The 27,995-nt window shown below is 34.3% G+C and overlaps 2 protein-coding genes across 2 annotated transcripts; both read right to left on the bottom strand.

Annotated features, from left to right (window-relative positions):
* LOC140820612 (uncharacterized) lies at nt 1–27,970 on the bottom strand. Its single transcript, XM_073180918.1, is given in 14 exon segments — nt 1–222; nt 315–439; nt 1,311–1,892; nt 2,831–2,892; nt 19,771–19,874; nt 19,876–20,398; nt 24,194–24,250; nt 24,814–25,093; nt 25,517–25,962; nt 26,137–26,381; nt 26,421–26,696; nt 26,698–27,056; nt 27,142–27,393; nt 27,868–27,970. Coding segments are annotated over 14 exon segments (3,636 nt in total).
* Nucleotides 21,529–23,578, bottom strand: LOC140820618 (E3 ubiquitin-protein ligase AIRP2-like). Its single transcript, XM_073180923.1, has 4 exons — nt 22,692–23,578; nt 22,533–22,599; nt 21,983–22,217; nt 21,529–21,889 (listed from the first exon to the last, which is right to left on the bottom strand). The coding sequence occupies exons 1-4, from the start codon at nt 22,809–22,811 to the stop codon at nt 21,820–21,822; spliced, it is 492 nt and encodes a 163-aa protein (XP_073037024.1). The 5' UTR covers nt 22,812–23,578; the 3' UTR covers nt 21,529–21,819.
* Nucleotides 27,971–27,995: the final 25 nt, after the last annotated feature.

Consider the following 27,995-nt stretch of genomic DNA (forward strand, 5'->3'; position numbering starts at 1 on the left):
TCAGAGAAGCAAGATTTGGGGCGTCGCCCTAGCATTAACTGCAAGCTCAAATCTCCGAATCTCCGCCTGTAGCGGTCTATGTAGTGATAAATGAGCAATCACTGAGTGCTTCCTGCTCAGAACGTCCGCAACCACATTAGCTTTACCCGGATGATAGCTAATGTCATAGTTATAATCCTTCATTAGCTCTAGCCATCTCCTTTGTCTCATGTTCAGCTCTTTCTGTGTGAAGAAGACTTCAAGCTCTTGTGATCAGTGAAAATCCTGTACTTCTCCACATATGAATAGTTTCTCCAATTATTCAGGGCAAATACCATTGCTGCTAGCTCGAGGTCATGAGTCAGATAATTATTCTCACGGACCTTCAACTGTCTGGATGCATAGGCTATAACCCTGTCATGCTGCATCGGAACCGCGCCCAAACCGAGCTTCGAATCATCTGTGTAAATGACGAAGTCTCCTTACCCAGATGGTATAGATAGAACTGGTGTAGTGGTCAATCCTTTCTTCAGTCTGTGAAACCTCTCCTGGCATTCAGATCCCCATAAAGACTCGGCGTTCTTCTTCGTCAAGGCGGTCAAGGACATCGCAAAAGAAGAGAAGCCCTGAATAAACTTCCTGTAATAACCGGCCAATCCCAAGAAGCTATGGATCTCTGTAACACTCTTATGCACTGGCCAATCTCTTACTGCCTCGACCTTAGTGGGTCGACCTCAATACCATCTTGAGATACAATGTGGGCCTAGAATGTCAATCTGTCAAGCCAGAACTCGCACTTACTGAACTTGGCATACATCCGTCTATCCTGTAGAATCTACCGTACGGTCCTCAGATGCTGACTGTGCTCCTCTCTGCTCTTCGAATAGATCGGGATATCGTCAATGAAAACTATGATGAACTGATCAAAAAATGGGTGAAACACGTGATTCATGAGATCCATGAAGTCAGACCGAAGGGCATCACCATAAACTCGTAGCGTCATAACGCGTCCTGAAGGCTGTCTTATGTACGTCACACTCTCTCACCTTCAACTAATGGTATCCGGATCGGATGTCTATCTTAGAGAATATTGATGCTCCCTTAAGCTGGCAACGAATATTTTTTCTTGATTGTGACTCTGTTCAGCTCTCTGTAGTAAATGTAGATTCGCATGCTACCATCTTTTTTCTTGAAAAACAGTACCGACACACCCCATGGAGAAAATCTAGGGCGAATGAAACCCTTATCTTGCAAATCCTATATATGATCTTTCAGTTCTATCATCTCTGCATGTGCTAAACGGTAGGGTGCCTTAGAGATAGGCACAACACCTGGCATGAGTTCGATAGAGAAGTCCACCTCTTTGCCTGGTGGGATGCTTGAAACATCGTCAGGGAAAACACTGGAGAACTCTCTGACCATATCCACGTCCTCTAGCCAATGAATGACTGGCTCTGGCACTGATATAATACTGGCCAAAAACTCCTGCCAGCCTCTCTTCATGAGCTTCCTCGCACACATGCAAGAAATGATTTGAGGCATCTGCTGATGTCTGGCTGCGTAAAAAATAAACAGCTTACCATTAGGCAGTCGGACAAACACCAACCTTTGTCGAAAGTGTATGATAACTCCGTTAAACGAAAGCAAGTCCATACCCAAAATGATGTCAAAATCCGGCAACGGTAGCACTATCAAATCTGCCTGCACCGTATAATTCTGTAACCGAAGCTCCAATTTCTTCACTATCAGTGAGGTAAACATCAGATCCCCGAATGGAATTGATACTCGGAATCCCAAATTCATAGCCTCCGGTATGATACCTTGTCTCTTGAAGAAAGATTCGGATATAAACGAATGTGTAGCTCCTAAATCTAGAAAGGCATGCATGCCTACACCAGAAATATAAATAATTCCTGCGACAAAACACACCATCAAATCTAATCGTGTTGAAACTTAAGAAATTTTTTTACCGGAAATTATCCCAAAATTCTCGAAAAATTAATGAATTTACCTAAGTATTCGTCAAAAATTTCTGAATTTGTAGTTTAATCCTTAAAGTTTCGAAAATCACGCTTTGACCCTAACAAAATTTTTAGAAATCTGCAATATGGCCCCATGAAAATTTCGAATTTAGCCTCATGAACTCGTAAAATTCTTGAAAATAAGTATTAAATCCCATTAATTTACAAAATTCGGAAATAGCCCCTTGAATGTTTGAGTTTAGCAAATAGGTCCTCAAATTATCGGTTATTACAATAGTGTCCCCAAGATTCTCAAATTAAACAATTAAATTCTTAATCCCAACTAGGTAGAGCATGCATCCTACTTTTTTCTATGTTCACAATTTCAGAAATTGATTCTAACAACAAGCGTATAACTCATGCAATCAAGCGATAAATTTAAAATCTTAAACATAAGGGTTACCAGTAAAAAAATTCGAATCTGGCTCTGCCTCGACCTCCTCGGCATGCAACATATATGCTAGGCCAGTAGTGGGCCCTTGTTCCTATGGTAGTCTGCTGCCCTATGTCCCTCCTTGTAACGACCCGAAAATTTAAAGGTCCATGCAAACCACATGCATGCAATTATTAAATTATCTTGTATTTTTGTTAAATTTTTTAATTGCATGAAATAATTATGTTGTGCATATTTTCATGTTTAAAATTATATTTTTCTACATGGTTGCATTAAAAGGTATTTTTAAAGGTTATTCGAGTTGCGATCGAGGAACGGAGACCGAGGACTGAAATATAAAAAATGTTTTTATTTGTTAATTATTTTTAATTATTCAAATTTAGGGTGATGCTTTTTCTTAATTTTGAAAATAAGGGGGTTTGAGGTGATTTTATACGCTGGTACGTAAATTTTATAGGTGTCGATTTTTCAATAAAAATGCGAGCTTTTTTGGCAACCCTGCTAATAAATTCACAAATTTATTTAAGCAAAAACCTTGGTAATATTTTTTAATTTAAATCCTAATTAAGATTAATGAGCCTAATTTAGTGGCTTAATAGGCCTAAAGCCTTGTTAGTGACTTAATTAGTATAAGGTATACAAATCCCACCCCAAAACCCTACCATTGTACATGCCTCCCTCTCATTAAAATATTCAGAAACTCTCCCAAACCTAGACCCGGCACAAACTAAATTTGGAAGGAGAAATCAAGCACGGTTTGGGAGAAAAGCATCCTAAGGTCTCTTACGTCAAAGTCCCTCGTATCGTCAACGCTTAATCGTGCTTTTAAAACGCAAAGGCACGCCATATTTCTTTCTTTTCTCATGTTTCACACCATAGTAATTATTTAAAATTCTTTTGAATGAGAAACATGGCACACAAGATGGAATTTTCGTAACTATATGCATAGTTGTCTTGAACTCGTGTTTTTGCTTCCCAAAATCATGTTTTTATATTGTATAAGGGGCTGTCATGATTAGGACTTTGTTAAGGATGATTTTCATGAAATTAAGAGTCCTAAAGCACACCAAAACATTGCAAAAAAAAAAAAAAAAGAACAAAGCTGTAACCGAAGGCCAAAGAAAAGAGGCAAGGAACGTGAGTTTGTTGGGTTGTGCAAAGCCAAAGGGTTTGATCACTATGCATGGGGCCTTGGGGCTTGACCAGGTCAGGGTGTTGGGTCCTAAGGGACATGGGTCAGGGTCAGGAAAGGTCCTAGCATGGCTAGGACCCCTCGCGCGCAGCCCTTGAGGAGTCCCATGGAGAAGGGACTCCTCACGCGATCTGTTGCAAGGGGCAGCAGCGCGGTTCATGGGATTACTACGGGGACGTGGGCAAGTTAGGTAGGTGCAATAGGGTCTAAGGATGATGGGCAGGGGTCGGGGTAAGGGCTGGTGCGGCTGGGTCGCAGCTGGCTCAAGTAAAAAGCTGCAAACGTAAAGAATCAAAGACGCGCAGGTTGTATCCTTGGATTCAGAAGCTTCGAGCTTGGGTTCCAGGAGCTGTGCCGGTCTGGGCTAGGTCTGGGTGTGGTCCACGGAAGGTTAGGGTCCTGAAGGGTCAAGTGGTTGAGGGCTGGGAGAAGTCCTAGACTAGTTAGGAGTCCTATGGGTCATGGGAGTCTCATGCATAAATCATGCAGAAATTGGGTGAGTTTCCAGCAAGCTTTGGGTCGGGCCAGGGCTTGTTTTACGGACTGGGCTTTGTCAGGAGGGTCTCTAGATGGGTTGGCTAGGTTTTGGTTTGAGGTGGCTCGGGCATGACTCGAGTAAATTTTGAGATGGCTCGTTGTGTCAAAAACGAAAATTATAGAAGGAAAATTGAATCCATGGGTCCACGGGTGTGGCTCATGAATTGGAGGGTAGAATAAATATTAAAAAGGTTATGTTTAAAATTTGGGAGCAAAATATTGAGTTTTGGATTTATTCGGGATTTAATCGCCGCACGAAATGCTAATTAACGAGTTAATTGAAACGCCTGGTTTTAAGCTTTATAAAATTATGAAAAATTATATTTAAGCTTAAATAATTATTATAAGTCTAAGTTTTTAATTTGGTAATTTTATATTAAGATTTGATTTAATTTGGGATTAAAACGCATTAATAAGTCACATTTAAAGATTAATTTGAAAGTCATTGATTTATGCTAAATAAAAATATGAGAAAATTTATGAAAGCTTAAATAATTATTTGGGACATGTTGGAGTCAATGCAATTAAGAAAATTTCAAAAACGTGAGATTTTATGTCTAGGGGTAAAACGGTCTTTTTACACCTATAAATTAGTAAACGTCATGGCAGTGTCCTGAATGTTGTTTTTTTATGTTAATATGATTATTTTCAATGATTATGGATGTTTATATGTTAATATGTCAATTTTACATGTTTATGCAGTTTTAAGTCATTAATATGTTTAATGTTTTATGATTAATATGCTAAAACATTTATTTTAAATGTTCATGATTTAAATGTTTCGTTTAAGCGTTTATGATGTTATGTTAGGATCGGTTAGGGGAGTAAATCGATGAGCTACAATAGCTCGGTTCTTGAAATATTGAACACCGATGAATTAAATCAAGTTTGATATGAAATCAAGCGGAAAACACTCGAAATAATCCTTTGTAGAAACCGATTAAATATTTTGTAAAGCATTTAAAATATATGCAAGTTGAATGAGTAAAAAATATTTTGGTTGAAGCATTTTATCAAACACTTGGTATGCAATATTTTGGTATTTGAAGAACACATAAAATGCTTCAACAATGCATCCTTTAAAAACTACGAAAATGATAAGTAAATGCAATAAACAAATAGACAAGAATTTGTTTATGGATGTTCGGAGATTTCAACACTCCTACGTCACCCCTTCTTCCCCTTGGGAAGGATTCACTAGAGGACTTTGATTTATACAACACTTTGTACAAACCCATTCACCTAGGACTTACCAACTGCCTAAACTGAACTCCTAGCACTCAAGATTGTAGGCAGCACCTCACAATCATCATATTGTTTAATGTCTCATATGCAAAGACTACATACACAAGTTTTACGTCTTTGTGCAAGACTCACTCAACTAGTCTTTGAACTTCAACTCTCTTGTATATGTGTGAGTGATCGTGTGTGAGTAATTTATCAGTTACAGTGTACATCTCAAATGTATCCTCACACAAGAGCTTATGCTCACAACTAGCTAATATATTCATGCTAACTGCCCATGCTTTGAATCCACTTCAAAAGCTCTTGTTTAATCTTCAATATGTTGTATTTATAGGCTCCAACACTGATATATATGTTAGACACAAGAATATGACCGTTTGAAAAGTTTTTGTACTGTTTCCGAGATTGCAACGGTCACATTCAGCTTGCTGGGCATTTTCCCGACTGGTCAACTCTGGTCAATTGGTCAACTCTGGTCAACTCAACTATTCGTTCAGTTCAACTGGTCAGCAACTGGTTCAGTTCAGTTGGTCAACTGCTGGTTTAGTTCAGTTGGTTGGTCAGCTGGTCAGCAGCTGGTTCAGTTTCAGCTGATGTGCTGAAATCAGCCTAGCTGATTTCAGTTTGTGCAGAACCAGTAGCTTCATCGTCATTTATCAGCATCGTAAGCTTCGATTCAGACTTTGACTTCTCAGAATGATTTGTATATCTTTGTCTTATCTTTCCAACTTATACTTAATCGCTTCGTTTCGATAACCAAGCTGAGAGATATGACCAAAATACAGCAGCTGCTCAAACACAACTGATTGCTGTTTTCGTGTGATCAGTTCGGTAATTGAGCGATCGGTTAGACCATGATAACATCCGATTTTGCCCAACTGACGTGAAATACGATTTGTTCCAAATTGAGTTTTCTGATCAGTCCAATTGGCGGAATTTCATTTGAATCATCCATTAAGAGATATCATCAAAACACCGAAGCTTGCTAGAAATTCAGTTTGTGCATAATTCAGTTTCAGCTTGCTTCTTGTGTTTGCAACTTCACACTTGAGTAAATATGTTAGAAACACAATAAAAAGTTTTGTTAACATCAAAATCAAGATTGAGAACTTGAAAAGTTCCAACAATCTCCCCCTTTTTGATGATCACAAAACTTGGATAAACAATCAACTCAACCAACATATTTCTCCCCCTTTTTGTGTGAATCAAAAAGTCATATTTTCAAAAAATTTTAAACAAAATTTTCTCCCCCTAAATATTTAAAAAAATATATACTCATTAAAGTTATAATGAGTTCTCCCCCTATATTTTTGAAATTTTGAAAAATGTAAAAGAAGAGGGATAACTAACCAATTTTCTCCATGGCTCATTTTCTACTGCAACACATATGACCTGTCTTCCACGAATAAACTGTATTTTCTCGAGCATAATTAGGCTGCAAATTTTATACCGTTGTAAACCTCTATGAGTTTAGTTTGCAACGCAAAACACGGTTTGTCATTTGGACACTCGAGCAAAGAGATATGCCATTTTTCCCATGGTCGCTACAAGCTGCGCGAAAATTAAGTTTTGCATATATATATGTGTAAAAAATCTGAAATTTCAAATTTTAAACATCAAAATCAATTTCAATGTTATTTCAAGAACAACCCGCTCTGATACCACTTGTTAGGATCGGTTAGGGGAGTAAATCGATGAGCTACAATAGCTCGGTTCTTGAAATATTGAACACCGATGAATTAAATCAAGTTTGATATGAAATCAAGCGGAAAACACTCGAAATAATCCTTTGTAGAAACCGATTAAATATTTTGTAAAGCATTTAAAATATATGCAAGTTGAATGAGTAAAAAATATTTTGGTTGAAGCATTTTATCAAACACTTTGTATGCAATATTTTGGTATTTGAAGAACACATAAAATGCTTCAACAATGCATCCTTTAAAAACTACGAAAATGATAAGTAAATGCAATAAACAAATAGACAAGAATTTGTTTATGGATGTTCGGAGATTTCAACACTCCTACGTCACCCCTTCTTCCCCTTGGGAAAGATTCACTAGAAGACTTTGATTTATACAACACTTTGTACAAACCCATTCACCTAGGACTTACCAACTGCCTAAACTGAACTCCTAGCACTCAAGATTGTAGGCAGCACCTCACAATCATCATATTGTTTAATGTCTCATATGCAAAGACTACATACACAAGTTTTACGTCTCTGTGCAAGACTCACTCAACTAATCTTTGAACTTCAACTCTCTTGTATATGTGTGAGTGATCGTGTGTGAGGAATTTATCAGTTACAGTGTACATCTCAAATGTATCCTCACACAAGAGCTTGTGCTCACAACTAGCTAATATATTCATGCTAACTGCCCATGCTTTGAATCCACTTTAAAAGCTCTTGTTTGATCTTCAATATGTTGTATTTATAGGATCAACATTGATATATACGTTAGACACAAGAATATGACCGTTTGAAAAGTTTATGTACTATTTCCGAGATTGCAACGGTCAAATTCAGCTTGCTGGGCATTTTCCCGACTGGTCAACTCTAGTCAATTGGTCAACTATGGTCAACTCAACTGGTCGTTCAGTTCAACTGATCAGCAACTGGTTCAGTTCAGTTGGTCAACTGCTGGTTCAGTTCAGTTGGTTAGTCAGCTGGTTAGCAGCTGGTTCAGTTTCAGCTGATGTGCTGAAATCAGCCTAGCTGATTTCAGTTTGTGCAGAACCAGTAGCTTCACCGTCATTTATCAGCATCGTAAGCTTCGATTCAGACTTTGACTTCTGAGAATGATTTGTAGATCTTTGTCTTATCTTTCCAACGCATACTTAATTGCTTCGTTTCGATAACCGAGCTGAGAGATATGACCAAAATACGGCAGCTGCTCAAACACAACTGATTGCTGTTTTCGTGTGATCAGTTGGATAATTGAGCGATCCATTAGACCATGATAACATCCGATTTTGCCCAACTAACGTGAAATACGATTTGTTCCAAATTGAGTTTTCTAATCAGTACAATTGGCGAATGTCATTTGAATCATCCAGTTAAGAGATATCATCAAAACACCGAAGCTTGCCAGAAATTCAGTTTGTGCAGAATTCAGTTTCAGCTTGCTTCTTGTGTTTGCAACTTCACACTTGAGTAAATATGTTAGAAACACAATAAAAAGTTTTGTTAACATCAAAATCAAGATTGAGAACTTGAAAAGTTCCAACATGTTAAAATGTTTATTTTAAAATGTTCATGGATGTTTATGATTTTTAATATGTTAAGTTATGATTTTTAAATGTCTATGATTTTATGATTTAAATATGAGCATTTAAAAAGTATGTTGCATACTAGGTTTCAAAATAAAATGATATTATATGCATGATTTTATTAAGTGATGGAAATACGACATGTTGAAGGATGTGAAGGATTATAACTACTACTACATGTTGGAGATATCGTGAGGGTTATGGTCCCAGTGGGAGCCCGACGATCGTGTTTCTTTTGATACGGACACGGATAAGGAGTCGGATACGAATACATGATACAAATATGAATATGTTAATATGTTGGCCAAGGCCCAGTTGACGGGTGAGAGTATCGCCTGTGTCCCCGCCGTCCAGTACTGTGGTTACATGTAAATGGACCCATCGCATAATACGTTTAAGAATACGAGTCACAATCACGATTTGAATTCAACAAACATGAACATGAACATGATTATGAATATGAATATGAATATGGGTACGAATATGAATATGAATACGAACATGGACACAAATATGGATATGATATGAATATGTTTATGTGATATGTTTATGTTTTTGAAAATGTTTAAGTTTAAAATTTATGCATTACGAAGAAAATGATATTTTAATTACAACTATTTTTCACTGTTATATGTTAAATGTATTACACATTACTCGTTATCAAGAATATGACGTGTTGAGTCTTTAGACTCACTAGTTGTGATTGACATAGGTGATATTGATTATGAATATGATAATGGAGGTCTTCATGGTTGACTTTGCTGGACTGACGGTACACATAACCCGAGGACCGACGCTAGTTTTCCGCACTAGTTATGATTTTAAGTAATGTTAAAGATATATTTACGTCTTTTATTTATGTTATGAGAGATTTTTGAGAGGTTATAGTATGAGCTATACTTTTCAAATAATGTTTTTAGGTTAGTAAAATGTTTGACGATTTTATGCTTTAAAATATTTTCCTTTGGATTTTTAAATGGCAGTTGGATGTTTATTTTTAAAATGGTGACAAGATATTTTAAATATTTATATATATGTATATTTTCAATTATGGAGATTAAGGAGAGAGAAAAAAAAATTTCTAGCACCTTTTAAGAAAACGAATAGCAGACGTTTCAGTTGGTATCAGAGCAAAGGTCCTGTAAAGGGTTGTGCCACCATCCGCGCCGGGAAGATCAGTCGTCAAGCCTCAAATTTGTAAGTTTTTACATGCTTTATATGATTCAGTATGATGATACCTGCATAAATACATGAATTATATGTTTACGTCACATGTAGAATAGCATCACGAGGATATATGTTTTATATGAATTAATACTTTTATACGTGATACGATATGAAATAGTAAATTATTTGATTTCAACGCATGTGGGTTTGTGTTGGAAATTGAACTATGTTGATTTTTGGGTTTTAGTATTGACATTCTACTTTTTGGGCCATAAGTTAATCATGAATATTATGAATGCTTTGGGACACATAGATCTTTTTAAGAAAATATTTATGATTCGTGGTTACTAGTCGAATTAATTTTTGAGAATTACTCATAAGAAATAATGATTCGAGGATGTGCAATGACTTGAGAGTAAAAAAATATATAAATTGGGAATTTAAGTTTTATGTAAAAGTAAGATTGGTTATAGGAATCGATTTTTGGGTAAATAAGTTTATTTTTTTTTTTGAAATTTCATTATGAGAAACTTGTAGAAAGAAATTAAAAATGCCAAAAATTTATGGGATAATTAAGGAATTTTCGAAATTAAGGAACAATGGGAAATTTTTTGGGAAAATTAAGAATTTATTTTGCAATTTTTAAGAACTTGGGAACTAGTTTAACAATAAGCGAGAATCAAATGGGTTCAATAAAAATTTTCGATGATTTAGACTTTTAAGAATATTTGGAACCTTGAGATATTTTGGTTATAATGCGATAAGGAATGTTAATCAAGGATTTTTAAGATTGAATTAATATTAGGCTTGAAAATCTAAGCGTTAGCGGATGCATATGAGATTTTAAGATTGAAATTTGATAAGTTGATGAATATTTTGAGTATAAAATAAGGAAAGTAATATACGATAAGTTTGGTCATCCATCTTTTAATATTGGGAATTGTAAGAAAAATTGAAATTCGAGGTTATAGTAGTAATAGCACTAAGTCATTATGGGTTTTTTAAGTTGCGAATCGAAAATAAGAATTTAGAAGGAAAATTTAATTGGAATGAAGGAGACGTAAGACCTTCTAGAATTTAAGTTTTACCAGAGTAGTGCAGCGGAAGCGTGGATTTTTGGGAGACTAGAACTAAGTCTAAACGTTGGGTTATTAAGGATAAGCGAATTTCGAGGACGAAATTCAATTTAAGAGGGGAGGATTGTAACGCCCCGAAAATTTAAAGGTCCGTGCAAACCACATGCATGCAATTATTAAATTCTCATGTATTTTAGTTAAATATTTTAATTGCATGAAGTAATTATGTTGTAGTACATATTTGCATGTTTAAAATTATATTTTTCTACATGGTTGCATTAAAAGGTATTTTTAAAGGTTATTCAAGTTGCGATCAAGGAACGGAGACCGAGGGCTCAAAAATAGAAAATGTTTTAATTGGTTAATTTTTTAAATTATTCAAATTTAGGGTGATGCTTTTTCTTACTTTTGAAAAAAGGGGTTTTGAGGTGATTTTATACGCCGGGCGTAAATTTTATCGTTGTCGATTTTTCAATGAAAATGCGAGCTTTTTTGGTAACGCGGCTAATAAATTCACAAATTTATTTAAGCAAAAACCTTGGTAATATTTTATTTTAATCCTAATTAAGATTAAGGGACCTAATTTTGTGGCTTAATAGGCTTAAAGTCTTGTTAGTGACTTAATTAGTATAAAATATACAAATTCAACCCCAAAACCCTACCATTGTACACGCCTCCCTCTCATTAAAATATTCAGAAACTCTCCCCACCTAGACACGGCACACACGAAATTTGGAAGGAGAAATCAAGCAAGGTTTGGAAGAAAAGCATCCTAAGGTCTCCTACGTCAAAGTTCCTCGCATCGTCAATGTTTAATCGTGCGTTTAAAATGCAAAGGCACGCCATATTTCTTCCTTTTCTCATCTTTCACACCATAGTAATTATTTAAAATTGTTTTGCATGAGAAACATTGCACATAAGATGTAATTTCCGTAACTACATGCATAGGTGTCTTAAACTTGTGTTTTTGCTTCCCAAAATCATGTTTTTATATTGTATAAGGGGCTGCCATGATTAGGACTTTGTTAAGGATGATTTTCATGAAATTAAGAGTCCTAAAGCACACAAAAAACATTGCCCAAAAAAAATAACAAAGCTGTAACCGAAGGCCAAAGAAAATAGGTAAGGAACGTGAGTTTGTTGGGTTGTGCAAAGCCAAAGGGTTCGATCACTATGCATGTGGTCTTGGGGCTCGACCAGGTTAGGGTGTTGGGTCCCAAGGGACATGGTTTAGGGTCAGGAAAGGTCCTAGCATGGCTAGGACCCCTCGCGCGTAGCCCTGGAGGAGTCCCATGGAGAAGGGACTCCTCACGCGATCTGTTGCAAGGGGCAGCAGCGCGGTTCATGGGATCACCACGGGGGCGTGGGTGAGTTAGTTAGGTGCAATAGGGTCTAAGGATGATGGGTAGGGGTCGGGCTAGGGGCTGATGCGGCTGGGTCGCTGCTGGCTCAAGGAAAAAGCTGCAACCGTAAAGAATCAAAGACGCGCAGGTTGTATCCTTGGATTCAGAAGCTTCGAGCTTGGGTTCCAGGGGCTGTGCCAATCTGGGCTGGGTCTGGGTGTTGTCCAGAGAAGGTTAGGGTTGTGAAGGGTCAAGTGGTTGAGGGCTGGGAGAAGTCCTAGACTGGTTAGGAGTCATATGGGTCATGGGAGTCTCACGCATAAATCATGCAGAAATCGGGTGAGTTTCCAGCAAGCTTTGGATCGGGCCAGGGCTTGTTTTATGGGCTGGGCTTTGTCAAGAGGGTCCCTAGATAGGTTGGCTAGGTTTTGGCTCGAGGTGGCTCGGGCGTGGCTCGAGTAAATTGTGAGGTGGCTCGGTGTGTTTGTCGTTGTGTCAAAAACGAAAATTATAGAAGGAAAATTGAATCCATGGGTCCACGGGTGTGGCTCATGAATTGGAAGGGTATAATAAATATTAAAAAGGCAATGTTTAAAATTTGGGAGCAAAATATTGAGTTTTGGATTTATTCCGAATTTAATCGTCACACGAAACGCTAATTAAAGAGTTAAATGAAACGCCTATTTTTATGCTTTATAAAATTATGAAAAATCATATTTAAGCTTAAATAATTATTATAAGTCTAAGTTTTTAATTTGGGAATTTAATATTAAGGTTTGATTTAATTCGGGTTTAAAACGCATTAATAAGTCACATTTAAAGATTGATTTAAAAGTCATTGATTTATGCTAAATAAAAATATCAGAAAATTCATGAAAGCTTAAATAATTATTTGGGATATGTTGGAGTCAATGCAATTAAGAAAAATTCAAAAAAGTGAGATTTTATGTCTAAGGGTAAAACGGTCTTTTTACACCTAAAAATTAGTAAACGTCATGGCAGTGTCCTAATGCTGTTTTATATGCTAATATGATTATTTTCAATTATTATGATGTTTATATGTTAATATGTCAATTTTAAATGTTTATGGACTTTTAAGACGTTAATATGTTTAATGTTTTATGATTTAATATGCTAAAACGTTTATTTTAAATGTTCATGATTTAAATGTTTATTTTAAACGTTTATGATGTTAAAATGTTTATTTTAAAATGTTCATGGATGTTTATGATTTTTAATATGTTAAGTTATGATTTTTAAATGTCTATGATTTTATGAGTTAAATATGATATTATTTTATTTTGAAACCAAGCATGCACATGTCTTTTAAATGTCTATGATTTTATGAGTTAAATATGGGAATTTAAAAGACATGTGCATGCTTGATTTCAAAATAAAATAATATTATATGCATGTTTTTATTAAGTGATGGAAATACGACATGTTGAAGGATGTGAAAGATTGTGACTACTACATGTTGGAGATATCGTGAGGGTTATGGTCCCAATGGGAGCCCGACGATCGTGTTTTCTTGGATACGGATACATATACAAATATGAATACGAATACGTGATACGAATACGAATATGTTAATACGTTGGCCAAGGCCCAGTTGACGGGTGAGAGTGTCGCTGGTGTCCCCGCCGCCCGGTACTATGGTTACATGTAGATGGATCCATCGCCCAATACGTTTAAGAATACGAGTTACAATCACGATCTGAATTCAACAAACATGAATACGAACATGATTATGAATATGGATACAAATATGAATATGAATACGAACATGGACACAAATATGGATATGATATGAATATGTTTATGTGATATGTTTATGTTTTTGAAAATGTTTAAGTTTAAAGTTTATGCATTACGAAGAACATGATATTTTAAGTTCAAGTATTTTTCACTGTTATATGTTAACTGTATTACGTATTACTCGTTATCAAGAATATGACGTGTTGAGTCTTTAGACTCACTATGTGTGATTGATTCAGGTGATATTGATTATGAATATGATAATGGAGGTCTTTATGGTTGACTTTGCTGAACTGAAGGTGCACATAACCCGAGGACCGACGCTAGTGTTCCGCACTAGTTATGATTTATGATTTTAAGTAATGTTAAAGATATTTTTACGTCTTTTATTTATGTTATGAGAGATTTTTGAGAGGTTATAGTATGAGCTATACTTTTCAAATAATGTTTTTAGGTTGGTAAAATGTTTGACGATTTTATGCTTGAAGACTGAGCTGCAAAAGCTGGCGGTGGCGCAACCCTATACAGGACCCTTGCTCTGATACCAACTGTGACGTCTACTGATTTAAAATGCTGGAATTTTTTTTAAAGCTTACATTAATCGAAAATAAACATATAAACATTTTGCGTACATAAAACCCTACTGAAAATTACACCTTTTAAAAAAAAGTATAATCGTAATCCGATGGTAGAAAAAATTCCACAGTTTAAAAAAAATCTGACAAATAAAACATTGTAGTTTAAAATTGCCAATACATCCATAATATGTGCACGTAAAATAACTCAAGCAAAAATCTTGATAATCATCACCCTAACAAAATCAACGTATCAAAATGTTCATGTCCTCTCAAACTCATAAAAACATGATGTGCGGAAAAGTGTGGTCCTCTAGTCGTGTGCGCACCTCCAGCCTGCCTACTAAGAATTCGGCACCTCCTGTCCCCTCATCGACATGCTCACTGTTGCGACTCTGATTGTTGCACTCCTAAGAGCAGGTTGTCCACAAGTAGTATAATTCGGTGAGTCCGATATCGTATCTACAGGGAAGCTAAGGTAATTACAAGTCCACTACAATGTCTTTTTGTTTTGTTTTTGTTTCTTTTTAATTTTAATTGTTTAAATCTTTAATGGGTAAATTTTAATTGTTCAAATTTTAATTTAAGTAGTTGAGATTAAAGGATCCACTCTTGGTATTTTAATAAAGTTAACATTAACGAACAATATTGAAATCCACTTAATAAAATGGTTCCAATATATTAAATAATCATATTTATATTATGTTATAAATTATTATCTCATAAATATATAATATATACCAAAACTTATAAATGTAGTCAAGTATTTATTGTGCTATATATATATATTTATAAACACTAAATCAAGGTTCCCACTTTAAATGGTTGGTAAAACCAAACTAACATTTAAATGGTACCAAGAAAATATTATTATGATATATTTATATATAGTAAATCAAGGAATCCAAGTTAAATGGTTGGTAAAACCAAACTAACATTTAAATGGTTCCAAGAATTTAATATTATAATATATTTATATATAATAAATCAAGGCATCCACTTTAAATGGTTGGTAATACCAAACTAACATTTAAATGGTTCCAAGAATTTAGTGTAACATATAGCAACAATATATCAAAACTCCCACTTATAAGTAGGGTATAAAAATGCTTAAAGAAATAAATATAACATAAACAATAAATAATGATTAAATAATATAAAATATAGATTCTTAACTTTTAATAACCTTATTATCATGCCAAGAGTTTCACCTTATCATCTCAACTTTAGGAAGTTAGCTATTCATTATTCAAAGTGTAAAACTTTGAATATGAAATTAACATGCTAATTATATTTAAATGAAGAAATAAAGGAAAAATATAGAGAGAAATATTATGAACTCAAAGGTTTGTTCATAGAATGAGGGATATCTCAATACATTACAATGCACCCCTATTTATAGCCAAATTTGGGGAGACAACCACAAATAAAATATTATTTTTTTACACAAAAGTCTTCATTGGTGTTCCAAGATATTATATTATATTACACACCACTTTTGAAAATCTTCTTTTCCGAATTTGCTTCTTCACATAAAAAGAAACATGTGGATAATTGAGTTGTCTAGTTGTGGTATTTTTTTCAAACCATTTGACCAAGTAATTTGAGAGATATGATCAAAATACTAGAGCATGGTAAAACTGCCACTCTTTTGGTAACTTTATTTGTTGCTTAATTTGATCCCACTTGTGAGAAGATTTTTATCTCATGCTTGCCATCAATATTGTAGATATTAACATCAACTTTCTACAGGTCCAAGAATCATCTTAATCCCATTTGAAACTCCAAGTTTATTCTTGTTTTATCGAACCTGTAAAAAATAGTAAAAACTTGTAATCACACAACAACTTATATTTTATACAATTTATTATAAAACATATAATATTTAAACATTTAATAAAACAAAAACTATATATTTATATTATAAAACATTTAATTAATGTACAATTTTTATGTTTATCACACCTCCCAACAAGCTTCTTGCTAGTCCCTAGCAATTTAAGCGTTAATAGCAATACAAAACATATTGATTAATTTAAATAGAAATGCAATCAGAACTATCTAGGTGTTTAAATTAAATTTGAAAACTGTCAAAGTTATATCAAGATCATCATAATTATAATTTATGAAATAATTTGAGATGATCAATTCAAAGCTTATTTCAGGTAGTTAAATGTACACGGCCTTCAGAAATTCCTAGTAAGAGTCTCAACTCCATATCCTCACAGGTTAATAAATGTTTCAATTTATGGCAACGATTTCTCTCATGGAGTTGGAATACAGATAAATGCTCAGAAAAATGGTTTACAGAATGCAGACAGAGAGACGAGCCAAACTAATCAAAAGATAGAAATCCATTGATTCAAAATCTAGTCGTTCTTATTATATATTTTTTTCCTGATATATTTTTTTCCTTTTTTTTTCATAACATCATGGAATCAGATTAAGTTTATGCTTCTTGACCACATATATATTTAATTTGTACAATAAATTTCTCTCTTTTTTTATTAATTTTTTTTATGAGAGATATATGGGTCGTAGCATATACCTTAAAAATTACATAGATCTTCAATATCTTTCTTTTTGTATTTTTCTCCTCTTTTTTTTTATTCAGGAAATATCATTTTTTTTTTCAAAATAAGAACTCAAGATCTAAACAATAGATAGTCTCCCTCATGATCAATAAAGGCTCGAAAGCTGTTTTCTCAGTCCTCTCCACTCACTCACAAAATATGTGTGAGTTTAAAATTTTAGGCACTCTTGTAAGGTATATCTTGGGCCATATACTTTAATACCTGATTTTATCACAATGGTTAATCACTCAAAAAGATTTCATAAATCATATTTTTATATTGATCAGAATATTAAAATTGACTTTTTTTTTTCAAATAAAAATTAAGCATCCTTAGATAGATTAATACATTTTCTAATTTAAACTTTTCAAATATGTAATGTATGATATTTTTGCAAAAATTACAAAGATACAAGCAATAAACATGATTTTATTATAAAATAATATATATATTTTTATATTTTTTTTAATTTTTTTTTATAAGTTGGTTCTGCCCCCAATCAGAATATGACATTGTCCCTAATGTCAAAATAACTATTAATAGAGAGTACATAATGAAAGAGATATCACCTGGAATTTTATTGAAGATAACAAACTGAAACAAACGCAAACCAATCCACGACGTTTGAATCAATGATCCAACTTCCTTTTCTTACTCCTTGATTGCGACCAATTGATCTTTGTTATAATCGGATCAGGCTTATGAACAAAATCTTCCAAATCATTAATTAATTGGTCGGCAGTCGAAGCACAGATGAGCATCCGTCGTGAATTTTCTGAAATGAAATTCTGTTCTACAGCTTTATCAAGAAATGTCAACAAAGTGTCATAATAATTATTGATATTCAACAAGCCCATAGGTTTATTATGGATATTAAGTTGTGCCCAAGAAAAAGTGTGAAAAATTTCTTCTAATGTACCAAAACCACCTGGTAGTGCGATAAAAGCATCAGAATTTTCAATCATTTGAGTGATTCTTTCATACATAGAATAAACTTTTAATTTCTCCCCAACCGTAACACCTGTAATATTTCCTTCAGCTAAAGCTGTAGGAATAATACCCAAAACCTGACTACCTCCAAGATGAGCAGATGTTGAAACCGATCCCATTAACCCAATATTACCTCCCCCATATACCAAGTGAATTTTTCTCTCAGCCAATATCTTTCCAAGATTATTCGCTGCTTCTACAAACACTTCATTTTTTCCAGGACTCGACCCACAAAATACACAAATATTTTTCAATGTTTGTGTAGAGGATCCAGCCATGTTTTTACTTTCTTTTTTTGGTCTGCAAAAATAGAGAGAAAGATGAGAGATTTTATTGGGGTAATATGTTATCATAACAAAACTATGGGTCACAGCTGTAAACAGAATAAATAGTAAAAACAATAATGGCACACATGCATATAAACAGTAGTGTGATTGTGGCTCACAATTTTCCTCTGGTTTTACGTCCAGAAACGGCTTCAACGCCTTCTATGAGTCGAGGATATTCTTCCCATCCAATTTTCTTATAAATTGGTAAACAGGGTCTTTTTTAGTCGGATTCCCAAGACTATGACGCTCATCTTGGAATTGTTTCCATAAACGGAGAAGTTCAATATGCACATGTCCACCAGAATGCGTCTCAAGAGTCAATAAGATGTTATCTAAAGACTCTTTACTCAGCCCATTCTTAATGAAACCAATTTTATCTTCTCTGTTATCGGAAACACATCCCAAAGATCTGCATCGTTTGTCACAAGTCCATCTTGCATACTTATGACAAACCCCTAACCTTTTCGCCCTTCGTTTTTTCGCATAAGTGCTTTTTCCTAATCCAGGCAAATACCGAATGAGCAATGATTGTGGAACTTCTCATCCTATCGGACCTTAGCTTCTATTAGAAGACGAATATCTTCTGGAATTTCTTTTTGCATTAGCAATCTCAATCTTTCACACCTTCCTGCATAAATTTTTCTTAGAACATTTTCAGAAACAGAGGGAAAATATTCACAAATTTTTTAGAGAATTTCATCCATTTTGAAAAGGAAAGAAATGATTTTTTTTTTATTTTTGTATCAGCAATTGTGGGAAACTGATTTAACCGACTATGAGAGTCACGGAGTACCGTTATCCGCCATTTAACCGGGAAATAAAAAGATTAAAGAAACCTGAAATAAAAACAAACAAAATTAAATGCAACATAAAAATTTAAGGATCAGAAAGGGAAATAAACTCTTCTTGAAAGATTTCATTTTCCAAAAATGGTTTAAGCCTTTATCCATTCACTTTAAAAACATCACAATTTTTAGGATTTTCAATATCCACAGCTCCATAAGGATATACATGCTTTACAACATATGGGCATGTCCATCTTGATCGTAATTTTCCTGAGAATATGTGAAGTCGAGAATTATAAAGCAAAACTTTTTTACCAATCTCAAAAGATTTTCTAAGAATTGTTTTATCATGAAATGACTTGATTTTTGCTTTATAAATCCTTGAATTCTCATACGCGTCATTTCTGAGTTCATCAAGTTGCAATTTACGCAATTTGTTGGCATCATCCATGCTTGAATTTAAAGTTTTGATCGCCCAATAAGCTTTATGTTCCAATTCCACAGGCAAATGACAATGTTTTCCATAAACCAACCTATAGGGAGACATATTCAATGATGTTTTAAAAGCTGTTCGATATGCCCAAAGTGCATCACTAAGTCGCAGAGACCAATCTTTTCTATTTGAGTTAACAGTTTTTTTCCAAAATTTGCTTTATCTCCCTATTAGCTAATTCAACTTGTCCATTTGTTTGAGGATGATAAGGAGTAGTAAATTTATGAGTAATACCATATTTTTTCATTAATGAAGCAAATGGTTTATTAACAAAGTGAGTTCCCCCATCACTTATCATGGCTCGAGGAATTCCAAATCTACTAAAAATATTTTCTTTTAAAAATTTGATGACGATTTTATGATCATTTGTTCGACATGGAATTGCCTCTATCCATTTGGAAACATAATCAACTGCAACTAAAATATACAAGTATCCTAACGACGGTGGAAAAGGTCCCATAAAATCAATTCCCCAACAGTCAAAGATTTCAATTTCAATGATAGGATTCAAAGGCATCATGTTTCTTTTTGAAATCGCACCCAATTTTTGACAATTTTCACAGATCTTGCAGATTTCGTGGGTGTCTTTAAACAAAGTGGGCGAATAAAATCCACACTGCAAGATTTTTGCAGCTGTTTTCTTTGAAGTAAAATGTCCTCCGCATGCTTCTGAATGACAAAATTTAATGACACTACTTACCTCATTGTCGGGTATGCAACGTCGAAAAATTTGATCTGGACAATACTTGAACAGATACGGATCATCCCAATAAAAGTTTTTTACCTCATTCAAAAATTTTCTTTTATCTTGGGAACTCCATTGCGGTGGCATTTTTCCTGTCACAAAAAAATTTAACTATGTTAGCAAACCAAGGTGTAGTAGTAACTGAAAATAGATGTTCATCAGGAAAATTATCGTTAATTGGTGTCATTTCACAAGATGATCCTGTTACTAGTCTCGATAAATGATCGGCTACGACATTCTCGGTTCCTTTTTTTATCTTTGATCACAATGTCAAATTCTTGGAGCAACAAAATCCATCGTATCACTATGTGAAAAAAGACTTTTTACTTCGGATATTATCTGAAGTAATATGGTAGTTAAGTGCCGAAGTATATGGACGTGAAGTAATAGATGTACCTTTTACTTCGCATAATACCCGAAGTTGTAGTATTGAAAATACCGAAGTCTTTTGGCCGGTTTTGGGAGGAAAACCGGTCCGGAATTGGACCGGTGCCGAAGTAATAAATGTATTTTACTTCAGCGATTATAGTGAATAATGAAGTAGTATATTATATATAACTTCATCTTAATTATTATTTAGCGACGTAATTTATAATATTTTACTTCATTATTTTCAATAATAGAAGAAGTAATTCAGCTGAAATACTTCGTAATTATGTATTTTAATGAAGTAATACATTCAAACAACCTCACAATTTATCCTATTTGTTGAAGTAAATTTATTCTATAACTCCAGCATTTATCCTATTTGTTGAAGTATTTTATATTATGTTACTTCACAAGTAACATTTAGTGACGAAGTAATAAATGTGTTTTACTTCATTGATTATAGTGAATAATGAAGTAATATATTATATATAACTTCATCTTAACTATTTTGCGAGGATGAATGCAAAATAGTTGCTCGCTAAAGTGAGATCCTAGCTATGGGAGATAATGAAAACTACCGTGCTCGGCAACTCAACCGTATGAATACGCGAAAATATATATCACACCCTAACACATGATATTTCTTAAAAGAACAAGTGAGAAATCTGAAGGATGTTGAGAATGAATATTTTATATGGCCTCAAATTGTTATACAACGAACATTTACATCATTCTGATATTAAGGTGAGAATGAAAGAAAGATCTACCGGACACTATGGACATGTGGTGGTCGGTATTTCAGCTTACTTCTACACTGTTACATAGCAGCAGAGATCAAATTAAGTATTCATAATAAACCAAGAAGAGGGCATCCGGGGTGTCTTTTGGTAAGTTGTTTATATAGAGATAGAACCGTAAAACGTCTTCTTTTGAAAGCGTTTCTTGATCAACTACGTCTCTGCTGCAAGTCAGAACTCACAAATCACCAGAATTCCCTCTCTTGAGGCTACCGCGGCAAAAAAGGCATGATTCTGATCTCATATTCCTGCAAGAAAGTAAAGATGTACAAAGAAGAACAAAGATTGAGCTTTCTTTTAAGATCAGAGTAGGGAACGAGGGTCGTGCATAGTTTATATACCAGTCCCGGTAGCAGTTGATGCACATTTCATGACAGCAATCTGGTAAGACAATCTTGGTACAGGGCTCTAGGCAAATTCCACACTCATCTTCCCTTTCCAAGTCGACTTCCAAATTCTTAAAAGTATTATCGGATTTCTTTTTGGCAATCATGTCCAAGCCATGGACTTCACCTTGATAACTATCTTTATCCAATGTGGTATTGTACAAGTGTTCCAGAGAAGGTAATATCACAGCTGCAAAGTATGCGATATATCTTTTATTAGCCAATCGAATAGCAAAATTGGAGAGTTGTCGATTGGTAGCGTGAACTTGAAACTCTTCTAAAAAAATATATTCACGCCATCTTTAATTGAACATACACAATTTTGAAAGGTGAATCCAATAAAAACTCAGAACCACGCAGGAAAACAAAGGAAATCTAAAATTCATCGAGCATTACCAACCGGTTTTGAGATGACAAGTGAACTAGTTGACTTGGAAAAGAAGAGTAAAAATAAATAGATTGATGCCCCTTTGAATCATATGACAGCAAAACATAATTTGCATACCATAGAACTGTCTAATAGTCGCTTTTCTACCATGGGAAGGAAACTTCTGTTTTGAGTCGAGTTGCACCTGAAGAAGAAAATACGCTAAACTTAGACTATGCCGTAATCTTTGAAAAAACAATGAGCAATGGCTTGTAAAAAATCTTGTTAATAACTGACCTTATAAACAACTACGTGGATAAGATTTAGATAGCTTGGAAATAAGCATGAGCACGAGCAGTCAAACCATTGCAATAAAAACAAAAATATAGGTGCCAACTGATTGTAGACCAGTTTCATTTTCAGACATGCACCGCCTTTAGCTTTTGAAATCGAAGCTGCCCTGGAGCAACAATTTGGCTATATTATGATCCATGGAATTTAGAACAATGTGTTTCTAAGAATGCTTACGCTCTGCTAAAAGACCAACTAAAACTCAACAAAGCCATTAAGTTGATATCAAAATGTATCATCTTGACAGATTTGTGTGAGAATAAAATATCAAGAAAGTCGAAACGTCGAAAACATTTTAAACACAACTACAGATATGGCATATACAGACAGATCAACGGCATAAGATAGTTTCTAGCAACAGTAAATTGCGTACTAAGGACATATAAAATAACTAATGGCCAAAGAATTCAGTTCAATAACTTACTTGCTCCTTTTGATGCTAAAAGAAGTAATTGTTCTTGACATCAACAATTTTTTTCACCAATTATACACAGAAACAAACTCGCACGAATAATAGAACAACCCCATGAAGGAAGTCCATATGTCACATAATCAAAGCTATGTCGGCTAAAGTACAAATTTTCAACGCTGATTGTAGCAATCATAGAACTAAACAAACACAATTCTTGTTGTGTTTATTGTAAACAGCTAAAGGTTCTCTGTTCTAGGCTTCACCATTCACCACAAGCAAATCAAAACACACCAGAATCACAGGAAAAATTTAGAAACTATACACCATAATCAGTCCCATTCTCTACAAACGAAACAAACAGTAACCACACAAGTTCTTTTCAGATAAAAGATTCCCCACTTGGTAATTCGATTCCACCATGAAACCATATTCGAGCAAGTCCAAGGCAAACACACACCCAAATATCGCTTTCCGAGGCGAAGGAGAGTAGCAAAAGAGATTGAGTCGCGCACAGGACAATAGAAAGAGATGGGCGTAAGGCAGATGGGAACGACAGAAATTTAGGAGGAAAGAACGAAGTGACTTGTTTACCTCTCAGACAGGCACAACCTCTTTACTGAGTTGAGACCCTACGTAGAACTTATCGGCTCATCTATTTACTTCGCTTGTGTTTCAGATCGGCGACGGTTTATGCCAAAACGGTTAAATTTAAACCGTCGCTGATTCATAATATCGCGACGGGTTCTTCTTTAACCGTCGCTCAAATTCGATATTAAATTAATAAAATTTATCGGTTCAGTTTTTTACTTCAGTAAGACCTTTTTTTATTGGTTTGTTGCTTCATAAAAATAATATGCCGAAGTAAAATAAAAAAAAATTTAAAGTGAAGCCCGTGTTTTTACACAACCGAAGTAAAATATATTATTTTACTTCGCTTGTGTTATTAATGAAGTTATTGGTAACGTATTACTTCGTAATTTATTTTTGCCGAAGTAACGTCTGGCGAAGTAAAATGTCATTTTTCACATAGTGTATCAGTCGTGGCTTTGCATCTTGTTTGGTCAACAAATATCTAATAGCAGAATGATCAATAAACACAATAGTCGTTGATCCAAAGAACGAAATTTATCTAATGCAAATATTACAGCAAGTAGTTCTTTTTCAGTTGTGGAGTAATTCATTTGAGCATTGTTTAAAGTTCTACTTGCATAATATATCACATAAGGCTTACCGTTTCTTCTTTGACCCAATACTGTACCGACTGCATAATCACTCGCATCACACATGATTTCAAATGGTAAAGACCAATCAGGAGGTTGCATGATAGGAGCTGATGTTAAATGTCGAATGATTTTATCAAAAGCATTTTGACATTCTTGAGTCCACTCAAATGCAGTGTCTTTTGTTAAGAGGTTACAAATGGGTTTAGAGATTAAACTAAAGTCCTTTATAAACCTCCTATAAAATCCAGCATGTCCCAAAAATGAACGAATTTCTTTAATGGTTTTTGGAGGGGGTAAATTGGCAATGACATCAACTTTTGCTTTATCAACTTCAATTCCATGAGATGACACGACATGTCCCAAAACAATTCCAGAAGTAATCATGTAATGACATTTTTCCCAATTTAAAATAAGACCTTTTTCCTCGCATCTTTTTAAAACTTTTTCCAAATTTTCAAGACAATTATCAAATGTATTCCCAAAGACAGTTAAATCATCCATGAAAATTTCCAAACAATTTTCAACCATGTCGCAAAAAATGCTTAGCATACATCTTTGAAATGTTGCTGGGGCATTGCATAATCCAAATGGCATCCTTCTAAATGCAAATGTTCCAAAAGGACATGTGAATGTATTTTTATCTTGATCTTCGAGTGCAATGGGAATTTGATAATAACCTGAATATCCATCAAGAAAACAGTAGTATGGATGACCTGCTACTCTTTCTAAAATTTGATCCAAAAATGGTAATGGAAAATGATCTTTTCTAGTGGCGTCATTTAATTTTCTATAATCAATACACATCCGCCAACTAGATGGGACTCGACTTGTTAACAATTCACCTTTTTCATTTTTTATCACTGTGATGCCAGATTTTTTTGGAACTACTTGTGTTGGGCTTACCCACTTACTATCAGAAATAGGGTAGATAATCCCAACATCAAGTAGTTTGAGAACTTCAGTTTTCACAACATCTTTCATGTGTGGATTTAATCTCCTTTGTGGTTGTTGAGATGTTTTAGCATTTTCTTCTAAATGAATTTTGTGTGTGCAAATTAGTGGATTAATGCCCTTGAGATCTTTTAGTGTCCAACCAATTGCATTTTTATGTCTTTTAAGCATATCAACTAATTTACCTTCTTGATCACTTTCTAGTTTGGAAGAAATTACCACCGGATATGTTTCATCTTCTCCAAGAAATGCATACTTCAATTCTTCTGGCAAGGGTTTTAACTCCAATATGGGTGGTTCGTCTTTGTTCTCATATTTTGAATCAAATTCTTTCTCTGATCCTGGTAACGAGTGATACCTGATAAAATCATCAAGATCAATTTCAATATTTTCTTTAACAGTTTCAATTAAACAAATATCTAATTGATCACGAGTACTCCCTTCTTGAATGTTTTCTTCCACAAGAGTTTCAATAAGATTTTCATCTTCACTTTCATCTCCTTTGTCATGTGGTTGCTTACAAAGATTAAAAACATTGAGCTCCAAGGTCATGTTACCAAATGACAACTTCATTATTCCATTCCTGCAATTTATAAGAGCATTAGAAGTTGCTAAAAATGGACGACCCAGAATTACAGGAATTGCATTACAAGCTTCGATAGGTTGTGTATCTAAAACTATGAAATCGACAGGATATACAAAGTTATCAACTTGGACCAACACGTCTTCTACCATACCTCTTGGCACTTTAACAGATCTATCAGCAAGTAAAAGTGTTACCGAAGTAGATTTTAACTCTCCTAAATTGAGTTCTTGATAAACTGAATATGAAAGTAAATTAACACTAGCTCCAAGATCAAGCAAGGCTTTTTTAATCTTTTGTTCTCCAATAATACATGAAATAGTAGGACAACCAGGGTCTTTGTATTTCAAAGTATTATTATTTTGAATGATTGCACTTACTTGTTCGGCTAAAAATGATTTCTTTTTCACATTCAATTTTCTTTTCACAGTGCACAAGTCTTTAAAAAATTTAGCATATGATGGTACCTGTTTTATTGCATCTAATAAAAGAATATTAACTTTTACTTGTTTAAAAATATCATATATATCAGAATTTAAATTTAATTTTTTTGTATTTTTTAATGCATGATGGAATGGTGGTGACACTGTCTGTTGAACCTCCTCTTCGGAAGTTATGGGTTCCACTTCCTTACCCTTTGAAGTTGATTTATCATCATCTTCACAAGGTTCAAGAATGGATTTTTCCACAACATTACCACTTCGAAGGGTAATAACAGATTTTACCTGATCCATCGGTTGAGTTCCAGAAGTTACAGTTTGTAAATGATGATCCTTGGGATTAGGACAACCTTTGTGAAGGAAATTTACCTTTCTCATGAACATTAAGTGCAGATGCAAATTTAGCAAGAGTATCTTTCAAATCTGTCATGGTTTGAGCAGTTTGAGTATTGATAGACTCTTGCTTTGCAATGAAAGAATTCAATAAATCTTCCAAATTCTTTTTAGGTGGAGGAACATAAGGTGCATAATTTTGAAAATTTTGTTGATTTTGAAAATGTGGTTGCGGAAATTGTGCAGCTTTATCATTCCTCCAACTAAAATTTGGATGATTTCGCCAACCTGGATTGTAATTTAGAGAAAATGGTTCAAAATTTGGCCTTTTGAAATTGTTCAAAACATTGGCTTGTTCATGGAGACATTCTTTAAAAGAGGGCAAAGTGAGTTGTAAAATGAACACTTGTATCACAGATGTGACACACAATTTCTTGAACAGATTTTAATTGACCATTCTTTTTCAATTCAAGTGCCTCAACTTTTCTTGCCAAAGAGGTAAATCTAGCTTGAAGATCATGTTCATCTTTAAGAGTGTACATACCTCCACCAGATGTAGGAGATTGAATCTTGTTTGATGGTTCGATTGTACCTATAGTGTCCCAATTTTGAGCATTTTCAGCTAATGAATCGAGATACTCAATTGCCTCGTTTGGATCTTTATCTTCAAATGTTCCATTACACATAAATTCAACCATTTGCCTATCTTTAGGTGTTAAGCATTCATAAAATTGAGAAACAACCCTCCAAATTTCAAAACCATGATGTGGACAAAGATTAAGCCATTCTTTGTATCTATCCCAACACTGATAAAAAGTTTATCCTTGTTTTTGAGTGAAAGTGATGATTTGCCTTTTGAAAGAATTTGTTCTATGCGATGGAAAAAACTTTTTCAAAAATTGTTGTTGCAATTCATCCCAAGTTCGAATGGATCCCGATCTAAGATTTTGTAGCCAAGTTTTAGCTTTATCTTTTAAAGAAAAAGGAAAAAGCTTAAGTCGAATGATGTTCATGCTACAATTTAGATCATTATATGTGTTGCACACTTCTTCAAACTCTCGTAAATGAATGTATGGATTTTCAGAATCTAAGCCATGAAAGTTGGGTAAAACTTGGATAATACCAGGCTTAAAACTGAAATGAGATGCATCAGGGGGAAAAACTAGACATGAAGGTGCACTAGTACGTATAGGATTCATGTGAACTCTAAGTGTTCTTCGTCTATCATGATCATGTTGAGATTGAATTTCATCTTCATTTTCTTGGATGGGTTCTTCCGCCATGTTTTGTAAAAATAAAGGGTTATTT

The sequence above is a fragment of the Primulina eburnea genome, unplaced genomic scaffold, assembly GCF_022965805.1.
Source record: "Primulina eburnea isolate SZY01 unplaced genomic scaffold, ASM2296580v1 ctg128_ERROPOS2300000, whole genome shotgun sequence".
NCBI lineage: Eukaryota > Viridiplantae > Streptophyta > Magnoliopsida > Lamiales > Gesneriaceae > Primulina > Primulina eburnea.

Bases quoted from the DNA above. Each gene is read 5' to 3' on its own strand.
- LOC140820618 (XM_073180923.1), bottom strand. From the start codon at position 22,811: ATGAAACTGGTCTACAATCAGTTGGCACCTATATTTTTGTTTTTATTG. The intron at 22,600-22,691 runs GTCAGTTATTAA...TTTCTTCTTCAG, and splicing joins TCCACGTAGTTGTTTATAAG to GTGCAACTCGACTCAAAACA. The intron at 22,218-22,532 runs GTATGCAAATTA...CATACTTTGCAG, and splicing joins GACTATTAGACAGTTCTATG to CTGTGATATTACCTTCTCTG.